The sequence below is a fragment of the Aspergillus ambiguus genome (genome assembly GCF_047715705.1).
Source record: "Aspergillus ambiguus strain CBS 117.58 unplaced genomic scaffold BDV59scaffold_22, whole genome shotgun sequence".
Classification (NCBI taxonomy): Eukaryota; Fungi; Ascomycota; class Eurotiomycetes; order Eurotiales; family Aspergillaceae; genus Aspergillus; species Aspergillus ambiguus.
Window position 1 is genome coordinate 307,336 of NW_027395535.1, and position 14,407 is coordinate 321,742.

Here is a 14,407-nt window from a genome sequence, read left to right on the forward strand (position 1 = left end):
TGGGCGCGTAAGCAGGACGACGGATGCTCTTTGTTCGGTTTCCACTCCGAGGGCTGTATACAATTGGTATATTCTATGATAGTTTATTCATCTCCATGATTCTGAGAATTCTACGATATAGATACTTCCTCTCTTGCTCATCCAGATAGGCATTGGATCTATACGCATGCGGTTCAGCCCTACTGCCCCGAATAGTGGAATGCCAATCCGACTAGAGCCTCTGGCGCCAACTATAGCGTCCACCATACCAGACGGCGGAAATCTCTGCCAGTGTTATTTTCCACCGCATGTCTCTGGAGGGGTTATTTCTTCTGATACACGTCGTGTACTTAGCCAATTCCCCTAACCATGGTACCATCCTCTCCGGGTCAATCAGGGGCTGCGTGATACACTTCATGTGCCACCATGGCAAAGTGCGGGATCTGAACACGACAGATCGTGCACGTCACGCCGGTCATGGAGACTTCCTCATCCTCGCTCTCCTCCCACGCACCAGTCCCATTATCACAGGCATCGTCCTTCCCAGACCCATTACTCCGGGAATGATCGATCGGGGCGGGTATGGCGACCTCCCGGCCCAGTGCCTGTTGCTGGAACATCTTCCCAATATCGCGTCCGCTGCTCTGCTTGCGATCTCCCGCCCCATCCACCATATTCGTCACCGCAACGTTCACAAGCCGCAAATTCCACCCGGACCGCGCCGGATGAAGTTTGCGAAACATGCTCATAGCCAACTCGTCCACCAGACGCTCGGCCACTGCATCCACCCCGTCTGTCAGGCTGAACACAAACGAAGGCAAAGGTGCTGACCGTGAGATGCGATTGAAGCTATGAGGTTCCGATGGGGTGGAAGATCTGGCGCGGGTTGAGAGACGGAACGTCTTCGGGTAAGCCACCCATCGCCTCGAGGTTTCCCCCGACTCGTTCAGGGGGTCCTTTTCGGTGAGGTCAGTCCGCATACGACGGACGAGGCTAGATACAAGGGAGAGTAACTCTCGCTGGACCCCGTCAATCGTGTCAAGTCGTCCGTAGGAGTCTTCAATACTAATCTGGGTCGGTAAGTCCCGGGCCTGCAGGACCTCCGCACTATCAACGCCATGGAGCAACCTCCATACCCTCCCCCCAATATCTTTAGGCGACCCCTGCCCCCCAAGCAGCTTTTCCAACAAAACTGGGCCCATTCCAGGCGCACACCGAACATCTCGGACAGTGACCTGGCAGTGCGAGATGGCGTCCGCAGCGTCTGAGGCGGAGCCGGAGTGGGTGCCGCGCGAGACAAGATACGAGGTGAGTTTTTGGGTCAGCTTGGAGCCAATCCCGGGAATTTTCCCAATAGTGTGAGAATCTAAAAAGGTGAGCACATTACTTTGAGTGGTGCTCCCCGACTCAGTCGTGTATGGCGGAAGGAGCGTGGTTTGACTGTTGGGCTTATGCACGTTACCCACGAGCTTGGCAAGCAGTTTAGACGTCGAAACACCCACGGTGGCAGTGTAGCCCCGCTGTTCTTCGAGTTGGCTTCGGAGGTAAGTCGCCAGGTGCGAGGCGACTAACAGGCGCGTGTGCAGCCATGCCGAGTCCGAGTCAGCCAACGCAGGAGGAGGAAAGTCCACAGGGTAGGTTGGGCCAGAGACGCAGGTGGCATTGTAGGCAAAGCCAGCGGTGGGATCGTGCAGATCAAGATGAAAGAACGAGTGTTCCAGATCATTGCGATTCAGCAGCTCCACATTGTAGGCGACCATGTCGGTGACATCTAGGAAGACCTGCGTCGGCCATTAGAGACGGTCTCGTGGGTCTCCCGTTCATAGTGGGCGGGACACGAAGGACAACAAAAATAGAAAGCAGAAAATAGAGCTGGATCAACACACCTCATCGAAACCCAGTCGTTCGACTCTTCCTCCCCAAACAAATTCGCGGAGGAAGAGGTAGAGACCTTTGGAGGCATCCCGGAATTTGGTGAGATCTTCGCCCAAGACGATGACGACGTCCGGGCAGATCTGTTTGGCTTCCTTGATCAACTGCAGCTTGCGGAGGCCTCGCCGACGAGCCTCATAGTTGCAGGTGACTACGATCTGCTTCTGTTGGACGGCCAACGGCAGGGTTCTGAGAACGGGTTGTTCGACCTCGAAAACGGAGGCATAAAAACAATCATAATCCTGTGGGGTCGAAGGATGAGGCGGTGACTTGGTTAGTGGGATGAACACTGGCTATGCAGGAGGATGTTCTTCAATCAGAGGAGAGACTGGGACTAACAAAATGGAGGATGATACGACGGTCGTCTCTGGGGAGGAGCGCCATGAACCATGAAAGTGTACACTGTAGGGAGAGGGAACTGCGTACTGGAGAACGCAGGAAGCTGCAGGTGTGATGCGGAGGTTGATGCAGAATTATGTTGCAGATGACTAATGCAACAGGATGCATAACGGGTAGTTACATAAGCGCCGGTGGATCGTTTCTTTTTATAGGACCGATTCTATAAATACATCGCCGATTATTAACCTCGACCACCAGCAGAGTACGCAGCAGAATGGATTCATCCTCGTGCTCCATACGGGGAGTGACTGTTCCCAGACTCTCCGGAATCGCATTCTCCAGATCAATCTCTCCTTCGAACGAAACGGAAAAATCTTCGTTCCAAGACAGGCCCTCCGAATCGATCGCCCCAGATGGATCGGCCGCGTAAGATTTGTACCCCCAGCACGGGTCCAGACCCGAAATAGTCGCCGCTGCGGCGTCAATAGCGCAGACGATGATGAAATAGTATATTTTCCTATATTTTTATCCTATTCTCCTCCCACCGTGGCGACTACTGGGGCATTTCGTGAATCACAAAAAAAGAAAAGGCAGACGCTTTTCTAAAAACAACCTCCATTCTACCTGAGATGATCGGAGCTGGTGGTTAATGAGGATCGATCGTGGCATTTGCTAAAATAGGAAACCCGCCTCCCCGCCATCCATTCTTCTCCCTCTTCATCTCCATCCAACTGACATTCCCTCCGACCCTTTCTCTCCCTTCCTTCACCCATCCAACGATCCTTTATAGTCTTGTCGATCCCCATATGAGCGGCTCCCATCCGTGATCGGTCCCTGCATCATCTCCACTCCCTCGAGTTCGCCTTGGTGCTATCATTTCCTCGTGCGGGGAGGCGCAGTCCATCCTTCGTCAGATCCAACATCACCCTCTTCTTTTGAACCCTTCTCGCTCTTCTCCCTCCCTTACTCCCTCTCTAGCACTCTTCCCGTATCCTCCCGTCGTATTCTCCCGTCCATCTCGGGAGAAAGTCTCTGGTTTGGGGTCCCAGTCGCCATGCTCGTGTCCCCCATGCCCCCACAAACCTCGTTACATTACCCTCGTCCACCTCCGCCTTCCTCGTCTTCTGCAGATGATAAAGATGCCTCCTCGCATACCGTCATCACTTCCACTCTCCCTTCTCCCTCTTCGGCCTCCCACTCCAACATGGCCTGTCCTCTAGCCACTTCGACCACTCCCGCACACCGACGCCCAGCAGTCGCCTCGAGACCGAAACTCACCCTCCAAACCTCGTCTCTACCTCGTACCTTTGGCAGCTCCTCAACAGGCCTGTCTCTTTCTCTCGCTGGAGGGGCGACTGCCTCTCCCACCGTTCGCAACACGTTCAAGAATGCATATGATGTCCCACTCCCCTCGTCCGCAACCGTCTCGCCCTCCAAGTCGGTCACCAACCGTTTCAGCAAGCCTTCCTCTCCATACACAACAAACAACCCTTACCAACTCCCGTTGGGCTTGAAGAGCATCCTTCGCAACTCCCCATTGGAGCCAACAACCCGCCGTCAGTCTATCTCCATGGCCACAGGTACTCCTAATGGTCTTCAAGCACCGCGCCGGGTGTTCTTCCCAGCTAAGAAGCAGGTGAGCTATCGCCAACCATTGGAGGAAGAAATACACACGGTGCGATATACCGCACGACACTCCGATCTCGCCGCGGAGCCGGATCCCGAGCCTCGCGAAGCTGGCTCCGATGAAGATTCGGATTCCAACTCTAGTCTTACACTATCGGATACAAGCACGTCAGAAGACGATGTCGGCGGAGAGCGTCTTGAACGCAAGAAGCGAAAGCATCAGAGCGCCAACAAGCAGGTGCGCGCCGTGGCCTTGATGGACCGGCTTGATGGAGACGACTATAGCTCCGATTCTGCCACCCCTCAGACTCCCTGTCAGGCTCGCAGTAAGCGTCGCTGCGAATGGCGATGGACTTTGGGCCCCTTGGAAGTGCGCGGTGGACCCAATGCATCCCGCGAACAAACAAAGACGGATCTGCCGGATGATGGTGGTGGCCTACCATCCTGCAACTCGTCCGACAACTCCCCGGCGGAGACACCCAGTCCCAGCTCATCTATGCTCTCTGAGGTACCTCAACCGACTACGATTGGCGAAATTGGCCGTGTGCATAGCCGTGAAGCCCAATAACGCTTGGTGACGAATTTTTGTGCATGACGACGCATCATATTTTCTTTTTTTGGTTACGAACTTTATGCATATAGATGACGGATCGGCCCCACTGTGCACTTGGTTTCTTCCCATAATATTCTATTCTTGGATCTCTGTCCTTGAGGCAAGCATTTGATACGAACCGGCAGCGACATGATGACCTGGCATACATAAAGCGGCATTGAACTTGCATTCTTACTTTCTCCGGCACATATTATAAACTCCTCGGTAGAGCTTTGCATTGCGATAGACGCCAAATAAAATGTTTCATATAATTAATTAGTTACTCCGATGCGCCCACTGTTGACTTCTCAACGTTCTTCGTACCGTTAGAGCCTCGACCCTTACTTGAATACGGAGTACAATCCGGATACGGACTGTCATATTACGTTTGGGTCGCAGAATTGTCTTATGAGAAGCTTACACAGAATTGACCTTGCTTCGTACCTTTTCGTGCTTGCCCGCAGAAAATTGGAATTGCACCTGGCTGTACCACCAAGGGCCTAGGCTGACACCTGTTGGTAGCGTGTTATCTTCATTGCTACGGATCTACTGATGTATGCCAGTGGAGTCCTTCTCTCCACTTCCCCGTGTCCATGTCGATCACTAGTTGGCCCCTTGCGTGTTTCTCGTGATGGGCCAACGATCCATGGTACACAATTCTATTAATAACATCGAGATGTATCTCCATATTATGTACGCATACGAGGAATAAGTTGGTATAGATCAACGGTGATCTGCAATCAACTGCCATCAGGCATACAGTACGTAGGTCGGTATCTTCCTCACCTGAGCTTCGGCTTCCAATAACCCAGTTTTCTTCAAGAACGCCGCCACACCCGTTGCATAGGAGAAGGGCCGAGACCAGGTCGCGGCAAGCAATCTGCCTGACGAAAGACATTGCTACTAAAGAGTGGAAGGAATCTTAAACCGAGCACCGTTCCTCGATGAGCGACTGCAAACTAACCCACGAACTATCAGTCCTTGATCTCCTCGGCTTGTCCCTAGACGATCAATGTGTTCCTGGAAGAGCGTGGTGGCGCAGAACCATGATCGAGCGACTTTATGTAGTGAACCTCTTCCCCTTACAATTGGCCTTTTTTGGCTCTCTCACACCAGTCTAACCGCCCATACCCGATTTCCTTCCTATTCATCTCTACTATTACTTTAGCCCGTTTCTCCCCGGTTATCTTTTCTTACTACTGTATCCACGCCGGGAGAGTTCCGTTAGGATACGATCCTGGTCTGATCCCGGGCAAAAGCGCTTCTGATCTAAACATATTCCACCGGACCAACAACCCCTTGGTCGGGGACTCATACTATACAACTCGTCCTGCTGGAGGCATACTGACTTTATTGTATTCCATGACTGGAGAATCATACTGTCCTAGGTATATAGATATATAACCAGATGAACTTCGTGAGGAACCTAGGTAGTACAAAGTACAGTCACCTGACTCGTGTTTGGTTTCTCAGCGACTGTTTGGGAATACGTACTTCCGATATCAACAACCCGCAAATTGACAGGGTTGCCAGATCACATATTAGCACTCAAACTGAACTCACAACCCCAAAACCAAAGACAAGGGTTGACCGCGTTATTGTAAAAACCCTCGGTCCTTCCAAATTTCACAATGGATCAGTTCCTCCTTGACAATACACCTCTGTACCGCGCGCTGGTCAACAGGTTCAAGCCTGCGCCTCGGGGAACAGAGGGGAAGACAGAAACCACCAATGCAAGCGTCGTTGTCAGCGCCAGAGTCCGGCCTCTCCTGGACGAGGACATTGCTGCGGGCTTTCCGAATGCAATATTCCCGCGTCCAATGCAGACTGGTGTGGTAGATATACACAATCTCTACAACCACCCAAAGGGACGGCCAGTACTCAAGGTATGACGATAGCCTGTACCGGTTCACGTACCCACCAGGCACGCTAATCACTCATAGTCCTTCACCTATGAGGTGGATAGGCTCTTTGACTCGGAGACAACAACCGACCAGATCTACAACAACCTGGTGGAGGATCTCGTCCCTTTCGCGTGCAACGGCGGCATTGGCACGCTATTCACCTACGGTCAAACGGGCTCTGGCAAGACCTTCACAGTCAGCCAGCTTGGGAAGCTCGTTGCGGAGTCGCTGATGGGCGAAGGCAAGGATAGTAAAAGACAAGTCGGGCTCACCGTGGTTGATCTTGCTGGGAATGCAGCCTCCGACCTGCTGAACTCCCGCAAGCCGGTGTCGATACTGGAAGACTCGTTTGGAGTCACGCAGCTGGCGGGGGCCAGCGAGCAGCTCGTACAGACCCGAGGCGAGCTGGTCGACCTTCTGGACCGCGCCGCATCCTTCAGGCGGACGGCTCCGACGGTCAAGAATGACGCCTCGTCCCGGTCCCATGGCATCTGCCGTCTCCGGGTCCACAATAAATCTACCCGCTCAGACGGCCTGATATACCTGATCGACTTGGCTGGTTCTGAGGCTGCGCGGGATGTTGCCGTGCACGGGGCTGATCGCATGCGGGAGACGCGCGAGATCAATGTGAGCTTGTCTGTGCTTAAGGACTGCATACGAGGCAAGGCACAGTCGGACTTGCTTGGCCTCTCACAAGGCCCGAAATCAAAACAGAGAAAGCCATATGTGCCTTTCCGGCAAAGCGCACTCACCAAGGTCTTGAGGCACGTGTTCGACCCGGCTGAAACCAGACCCTGCAAGACGGTCGTGATCATGTGTCTAAACCCAAGTCTTGCCGATGTAGAACAGAGCAAAAACACGCTCCGATACGCTGAAATGCTGCGTGTCGCGGCTCCGACGGCCGGCAGGACAAAATCTAGCCCGATGAATCCGATACAGGTTAATTCCCAGTGCCCCAGCGATGCGCCCAAAGCTCCTGCGCCAAATTCTCTCAAGCCAATCAAGCCTCACAGCACGATAGCTAAAGTCGGAGCTACCGCCCGATCCTCAAGCCGGGATTTAGAGCCCACCGATATTTCAAAGCCGTTTAAAGAGCGCATTCGCCCGGGAATGGTCATCAGCTGGAAGCAGCCTCTGGGTCATGGTTCAGTCCCCAGCACAGGGGACGGTAGATTGGCCATCATACTCTGTCCTGCTGGGGCTATACAGGGAGGTTCCGGATCTATTCCTGACGATCTGATGGCCCCTACTGAAAACGGGCGTACCGAGGAGAAAGCAAATCGCACTGATAGTCAGAAGTATCTATGCGCACTGGTAACACCGGCACCTATGACCAAGGCCTACGAGGTGAACCTATGGCGACAAACTATCATCGATATCGGCGTCATGGATAGAGAGATTCTTCTTGAATATGATCCTGAGACTAGATACTATTTCATTTGCGGTTAGGAGTCAATTGATCAGGTGAAGGCCATGTTTCATAATGTTGATTCTACAGGTACCAGCGCAATGATTAGACATATTTCAACATCTAGGTGGCACTACCAAAAGATACAGTGATCTTCCACTCTTTGGAGATAGGAATAAAAAATCCCGCTAATTCCGGGATCTCTTTGGGGCTCATAAAACACATAGTTCCATACAGATTCTCCGCTACACTTGATAAAAACAAACCAACCATTCATTGCCGTTGACCAAATATTAATAGAACTAATAGTACACAATCCTCAACATTCATGGATCAATTACCCGTTTCCGTCTCCAGATCTGGTTCTCGTCCAGTAAGGTCGCCAGAGAACCGGTTCTTCACTTTCCGGAGGGCGAACTTGGCTTCATCACGCGCAAACACCGCATTCCGAGCAGGTGTCCACTGCATCAATCCGCGCTGCTGGCGCTGCTCGCTGCGTCGATTCGCCCGTTTGGCGGATTTCTCGCTTGGGCCGGCTTGGCTGCTTTGCGGGGAGTCTGGCTGCGTGCTGGTAAAGGAGGACCGTTGCTCCTGTTGCTCCGAGTCACCCGCGGAATATCGCGACGAGGAGCTGGAGTTAGTGCTATCTTGCCGTATATGGTGCTGCTTGTGCTGCTGCTGCTGCTGGAACTGGGATGTAGTGTCACCCTCGACAGGAGGCGGGTTTGTCGCATCATGGACGGGACGGTCACGACCGGGTTCGGCAATTTTGCTACCCTGGCTGTCGACAAAGGCCGCTGGGTCTTGACCGAAGGCGCCACTCCAGTCCTGACCTTGCCGGTCGATCCACTGGCGTCGTTCCTTCGGGTCTGCGTGTTTGAGGATGTCCCGGCCGTTGACCAGCGATTGCTCGTGCAACCGCTCGACATCCTCCGGCACCTCAAGGGAGATACTCCGCGGCCGCACGCCCTCGGCAATGCACGCCTCCCATGTCTCAAAGGTCTCGCGAGAGTGGCTATCGACAACGTATTGCTCGTGCGTCTCATCAATGCCCGGCGTGAACCGCGCGTGGAATTGCACCCGGCCGATGATCCGCAGGTCCTCCAGCCCCGGTTCGCGCTTGGCCTGCCAGTTATCCTCGGTGATGTAGTTCTGAGTCAGACGCTTCCCGTTCTTGGTCGACCACAGCGGAATATCAACCGGTATCTCCTCGTTGTCCACAAGGTGCTGCAGCCAGAGTATTGCATACGCCGCAACGCCGTGTTTGCCGGGGTAATGGAACTCCATCACAACTGGGGATCGGTAGCGGTGCTTTACGGGAAGCCGGATCCTGCCGTGGTTTGAGGAATGCGTCAGGTCGAAAGTCGAGCCGCCGCCGGCGACGGAACAGGCGTGTCGGGAGATCTTCCCGCTGCTACCCCCCGTGCGCAGCCTGATCTTAGCCTTGTGCGGGAAGTCCTTGACGGTGATTTTGTGCGAGACGAATTCGAAAGTGCCCACATCCCATCCAAGCATGTTGGGCGGCAGCTTCGTCTCGACATGTCGGAAGAGTACCGATATGCGGATCCGTCCATAGCCGATGCCTCCGTCAAGCGGGTACCAGCGGGTCACTTGGGAGCTGGTCTGGAAGAGATCGGAGAGTTTCAGAGGGACGACGCCGAGGATGGGATCGTGTTCGCGGTAGCGTTGGTCGCGGACTGTCACCGTGACGATGGCAGAGCGCCAGTCGCGGACGAAGCGTTCTGTCCCTGCGTTGAAGATCGGTTTCGAGCTGACAGCTTTTGGGCGGGTGCGGTAGATCTATCGAGTGTCAGTAGGATGATGGTTACGCGGCGGGTTCGCAGGTTGTTGCTTACCAGCTGGTCGTTGAGGATAATCTTGCAGTAGCTTGTAGGCAGGTCACCACCAGACTCTTCGCTTTTCTCGCCGTACGGCTTCGCCGGTTCGTACTCTCTGCCTTTGCGGTTGCCGTTGCTGCCCTTGATGTTGGCCAGCTGCAGGTTGACGATTTGGTGGACCACAACGCTCATGATGCCACTGGGCCAGAGCGGATCCGGGGGGGTATGGATAACAGCATCTTCTTCGTCGTTGCTGATAGTGCCCTTTTCGTCCTGGAACTCAGGGATGTCTTTGAAGTTCTCCGGCAGGTCTTTCTTTTTGCCGTCGGTCCGCAGTTCGGCCCTTAACTTGGGCTTGCCAAAAAAGCCAACTTCCCAGTGCAGTTCGCCGGGCATCTCGGAACCCTCGCTGAGGCCCTGGAGCTTGGAGATCTGCGGGTACATGCGGCACGGGTGTTGGATCATCTCGCGGATCGGCAGCTCAACCTTGCCCACGATATCATCGGCGGTATTGCGGTCTGAATCCCAGAGTTCCACGCTGAGACTTTCGTCGGCCTTGATCAACTCTGGCGTCACAAGCAGCGCCGCTGTTTCCTCCCAGACCGGATTCAGGTCATCGCAGATGACGCGAGTACAGTACATCGGTTTTCCGTATTTCGAGAACGACAGGTTGATGTACGGGTCGCTGCCGCCGCCATAGCTGCCACGTCGGTCCTGCTTGCTGAGACCGACGGCACGATGAATCCGCACCCACATGATGCCCAGCGCCTGGGTTTCCTTGATGATGTCATCGCCCTTGAGCATCATGCTGAGATCCATTGTCATGGACTTGGGTGCCGCGAAGAGCCCGCACGCCGTCGCTATAGCGTAGTTGACGAAATTGGAGATCAATGGCAGGTTCAGGATATTGACACCCCCTTTCACCATGGGCATGCAGCCTGCCCGAATATGGGGGATCCCCACAAGACTGAACGTCATGTCCTTCATGAAGGGCGCCTCCGGCATCATCTGCAGCCGGAGTCGGACGGTTCCCACCATTTCGTTCAGTTCAACAAACACGGGAAAGGGCACTCCGAAAAGGCCCCGGATGCCCAGGTAGAACACGATCTGCATGTGCATGTTACGAGCCTTTGACGAAGCAGATTGGCCCGTTGGCTTCGCGTGGTACGCAAACGACGCCTCCAGGTTATAATGGCTGCCGCCTTCTTCAATCGCCGCCGCTTCGTCGGGGTCCTTATTGCGCTCGTTCTCCTCGCGGATGTTGTCTTTGAGTTGCTGGACATGGTCGTGGTCATCGGGCAGTGACCGAAGGCTGAGGATGCGCAGAGGGTTACTACCCTGGTCGATCTCCGCGATGCGAACGTTTTCAACAACCCCGGGCGCAGAGGCCTGCATGATGTCTTCAATCGTGTCGGCCACAGGTGTCAGCATCTCCGGGTTGACAAGCCCCCACACGACACCCAGGAAGGTGTTCATCCATTCGACGGACTCGGGTAGCAGATTCGCGGTGGCCTAGACGAGCGTGTTAGCGGATGCAATATGAACAAGCAATAAGTACTCACAGTTTGTCCTCTTAGTTGCTCACTGCTCCATTCCAGATCTCGGCCGCTTCTGACTACCTCCTCCACCCACAGCCATACGCCGCTTGCAATGCAAAAGGCTAGAATGAAAAGAGCAAATATGGAGGTGCCAAACAGTCGTCCGACAAAAATCACTCCAAATACGATCCCTATGCAGACGCCAATGCCTCGTCTTTCCAGCTGATCAAACATAGGCTGATAGGTGATGCTCGGGGTCGGATGGAAAAGGATATTGGTCACCTCCCCGTGAATGGGGACGTCAGATGTCGTGCCCTCGGCGATGGGATCAGGGGGTGCCGTGATATCCTGGTTCTCGCGGTATTCACTGTATTCCTGGTTGGGGTCGGTCCTCACCGGCTGTATCCATGGTCAGCTAGGTCTGCTCAACAAGATGTACATGACGTGCACTTACCGAAGGCTTTCCTAGATTCGCATTCGGGACAACCAACTACAATAGGCATCAGTACGGCCGCATCAACCGCTGCAGAGGGATATTCCATACCTTTGCATTCTTCACGGCGTCCATGGAATCCGAGTCCTGGTCCTCCACCTCGATATCTCGACCGGTAGTTGGGTCGGTCACGACCCGGGTCTTTCCCTTGGTCTTCCGTGGACGATGGGGAATCGCCTCTGGCTTTCCGTCCTTCTTCTCTGTCGCTCTTGCTTTATCCTGTGCCTCCAGCTCCTCTTCATGTGCCTTCCGAGCCTCCTTGTCCCTTTCCATATGCTCCAAAAACCGATGGATGGTGGGCACTGGGTTCTGCGCACTCCAGTGCTCCCCGACCCGGCGGTTTTTGGGGGACTCGGCCCCTCCTGTACCCCGGGGATGGGGCGGCATTGTAGTTGGCGTTGGACTGTAGCAAAGACGACAAAGGGTGACGTTGTCGCTGATGGAGTTGGTGTTGAGGAAATGTCAACCGCATCCACTTCCAGGATGTTCAATGGGAGTGGAATGAAGTAGAGACCACCGATGGCGTAGGATTCGCGCGGATCAGAAACTTGGTGAAGTAATAACTTTATCGACCTTGTCCAGCCCTACTGCAGAGGACTACGTCATTGTGGAGGGCTCCTCGGATTGTCGCTCGACACACCTGGCTACGTCAGCAAGTTGGCGGGATGCATGGAGACCGGTCCCTCTCTCTTTCTCGCTCTGCCTGTGAGAAACGCTGCGGCCTTGACAGACCTCACGGTCCTGTCTTCTCTCCGCATTGATGCCATCCATGGTCCCGGGTCGGAGCGGTCGTTGCATGTCAATCGCGACTTGGGCTTGGACGTTTCAGGTTAAGCCAACACGACGTGTCCGTCAATGCCTGATAACATCTTAATTCAACCTCTTCCAGTGGGCTCAGGGTGCAGCGGGTGGATTCGTACCGTGATGTTGGTGGCGCATGAAGCGATTCGTGGCTCTTGGCGTCTGTAAGTGATGATGTCACCGGGATTCTTGTGTTCACGTAAACAACCCGGATTGTTTCGTCGATTGGACTATCAATGGATTGATGGTCTGTATACTGCCGTGCTTGGTGTTGTGGAAAGTCTGTGAGGGGGTGTCTACGTATATAGTAGTACCTGTATATCGCAGAAATATATACCAACGGCGCACTCTTGGACAGAGGACTTCAACCCACTCTTTCGAGAATATCTTTTCCAGCTGAAGAATACTACCTAGCTATAGTGTTTAAAAGAATACATTTATAAAATACTTCAAAAATCGGCATGTACATCCAAATTCACAGTAGGCGGTCAGATGACGTGAAACGTGACCCAAGCGCCAAATTCCCATCCGAATCCACTTCCTCCTCATCTACATCTATCAACACCTCCAACCCTCCCCCAACCCTACCTCAAGCAATGTCCTCGCCAGAAGAATCTCCCGCGCAAAAGGCTGCGCGGCTGCGCCGCGAGCGCCGCGAAGCGAAAATCAAAGACGGAGGCGCCGCGCGTCTCGACAAGATCACCAGTCTGAGCGGCCGGACCCCTCAAAGTAGGAAGCCTTCCCAGTCTCGAACGCAAAGAACAGAAGAAGCTAAGCTAACCAAAACCTCCCATTAGACCGCGACGCCCCCTCTCCCTCTCCCTCCCCCTCGCCGCAACCTCCCGCCTCGATCTCCCCCTCCTCCGAGACACCGCCGCGTCAGGCGCCGCCCTCGCCGTCACCACTCGCTCACCAAACGGCCACCGCCGACCACCCGCCCCCACCGGCGGACCTCCAAGCCCAGCAAGAACTCCTCCGCTCGCTCCTGCGCCAGCCCGCGCCGTCCCCGGGCCAACAACCCTCCCCGCCGGACGGAGACGGCGATGGCGACGACCCGATGATGAAACTGCTCGGCTCCCTCATGGCAGGCATGCCGGGGGGAAACGAGGCCGGCGGACCGGGCGCAGGCGGGTCCGCAGCGCCGGCGCCGGGAATGTCGCCGGGCGATCTTGCGGCGAGTCTCGGGGTGCCGCCGTTTGTGGCGAGCATGCTGGGAATGGCGACGCAGCCCAAGTCGGAGGCGGAGCAGCGGGCGGCCCGCACGTGGAAGGTCCTGCATGTGCTGTTCTCGATCGCCATTGGGGGGTATCTGCTGTTCGTGGTTGGGTCGTCGATTGCGACGTTTGGGAGCTCGCCGCCGCCGCCGGCCACGGCGCGCAACCCGTTCTTGTTCTTCACGACGGGGGAGTTGCTGTTGACGGGCGCGCGGGTGATGATCAAGAGTCGGAATGGCGGGCTGGCCGGGCCGGGATTGTATGTGCAGCTGGTGAGGGATGTGGTTCGCGATGGGAGCGTCGTGGTGTTCTTGCTTGGGATGGGGGCTTGGTGGCATCGCGATTGGATGGTCAATTGATCTAGGGTTGGTGGGGGGTTTTATCTAGCATTGCAGGTTGTGAAATGCATGGAGGGGGTGTTATGCTGGGTTTACTTTGTTGTCAGGAGTTCTTCTTCTGGTAGTTTTGCCTCCCGTGGCTGGTAGCCGCCGTCTATGCAGTAATGACTGACGGACGCTCTGGAGTTCAAAAGAGTACACCGTTTTTCCACTGGTGTATTCTTCGGTTTCAGCGAGAAGGGAGGTACAATATTGACTGGACTGGCCGGGTGGCATTATCTTTCTCATAAAGAATACACGAGGATAGTTTCACAAGGCTGTTACTGATGTACAGGCCATGCACAGGATGAAAGGATGTCCAGTTGGTCCAGGGATCACCTTGACTATCTGCTCCTCTCCTGGCAA

The 14,407-nt window shown here is 54.7% G+C and overlaps 6 protein-coding genes across 6 annotated transcripts; 4 read left to right on the forward strand and 2 right to left on the reverse strand.

Annotated features, from left to right (window-relative positions):
* Positions 1 to 32: 32 nt before the first annotated feature.
* On the reverse strand, positions 33 to 2,334 carry BDV59DRAFT_60646 (putative DNA polymerase iota). Its single transcript, XM_073696741.1, has 3 exons — positions 2,251 to 2,334; positions 1,866 to 2,153; positions 33 to 1,760 (listed from the first exon to the last, which is right to left on the reverse strand). Exons 1-3 carry the CDS (start codon positions 2,293 to 2,295, stop codon positions 369 to 371), a joined length of 1,725 nt encoding a protein of 574 aa, XP_073546667.1. The 5' UTR covers positions 2,296 to 2,334; the 3' UTR covers positions 33 to 368.
* A 527-nt stretch (positions 2,335 to 2,861) lies between these two features.
* Positions 2,862 to 4,475, forward strand: BDV59DRAFT_60613 (uncharacterized protein). The gene has a single exon (XM_073696740.1). It carries the CDS (start codon positions 3,305 to 3,307, stop codon positions 4,442 to 4,444), a length of 1,140 nt encoding a protein of 379 aa, XP_073546668.1. The 5' UTR covers positions 2,862 to 3,304; the 3' UTR covers positions 4,445 to 4,475.
* An 897-nt stretch (positions 4,476 to 5,372) lies between these two features.
* BDV59DRAFT_60611 (uncharacterized protein) lies at positions 5,373 to 5,686 on the forward strand. The gene has a single exon (XM_073696739.1). It carries the CDS (start codon positions 5,413 to 5,415, stop codon positions 5,587 to 5,589), a length of 177 nt encoding a protein of 58 aa, XP_073546669.1. The 5' UTR covers positions 5,373 to 5,412; the 3' UTR covers positions 5,590 to 5,686.
* Positions 5,687 to 5,983: 297 nt separating this feature from the next.
* BDV59DRAFT_60658 (P-loop containing nucleoside triphosphate hydrolase protein) lies at positions 5,984 to 8,013 on the forward strand. The gene is made up of 2 exons (XM_073696742.1): positions 5,984 to 6,354; positions 6,412 to 8,013. The coding sequence occupies exons 1-2, from the start codon at positions 6,100 to 6,102 to the stop codon at positions 7,819 to 7,821; spliced, it is 1,665 nt and encodes a 554-aa protein (XP_073546670.1). The 5' UTR covers positions 5,984 to 6,099; the 3' UTR covers positions 7,822 to 8,013.
* Positions 8,014 to 8,024: 11 nt separating this feature from the next.
* On the reverse strand, positions 8,025 to 12,141 carry BDV59DRAFT_60665 (C2 domain protein). Its single transcript, XM_073696743.1, has 5 exons — positions 11,701 to 12,141; positions 11,611 to 11,646; positions 11,181 to 11,555; positions 9,637 to 11,130; positions 8,025 to 9,580 (listed from the first exon to the last, which is right to left on the reverse strand). Exons 1-5 carry the CDS (start codon positions 12,034 to 12,036, stop codon positions 8,114 to 8,116), a joined length of 3,708 nt encoding a protein of 1,235 aa, XP_073546671.1. The 5' UTR covers positions 12,037 to 12,141; the 3' UTR covers positions 8,025 to 8,113.
* Positions 12,142 to 13,004: 863 nt separating this feature from the next.
* BDV59DRAFT_181236 (uncharacterized protein) lies at positions 13,005 to 14,094 on the forward strand. Its single transcript, XM_073690198.1, has 2 exons — positions 13,005 to 13,179; positions 13,248 to 14,094. Exons 1-2 carry the CDS (start codon positions 13,047 to 13,049, stop codon positions 14,021 to 14,023), a joined length of 909 nt encoding a protein of 302 aa, XP_073546672.1. The 5' UTR covers positions 13,005 to 13,046; the 3' UTR covers positions 14,024 to 14,094.
* Positions 14,095 to 14,407: the final 313 nt, after the last annotated feature.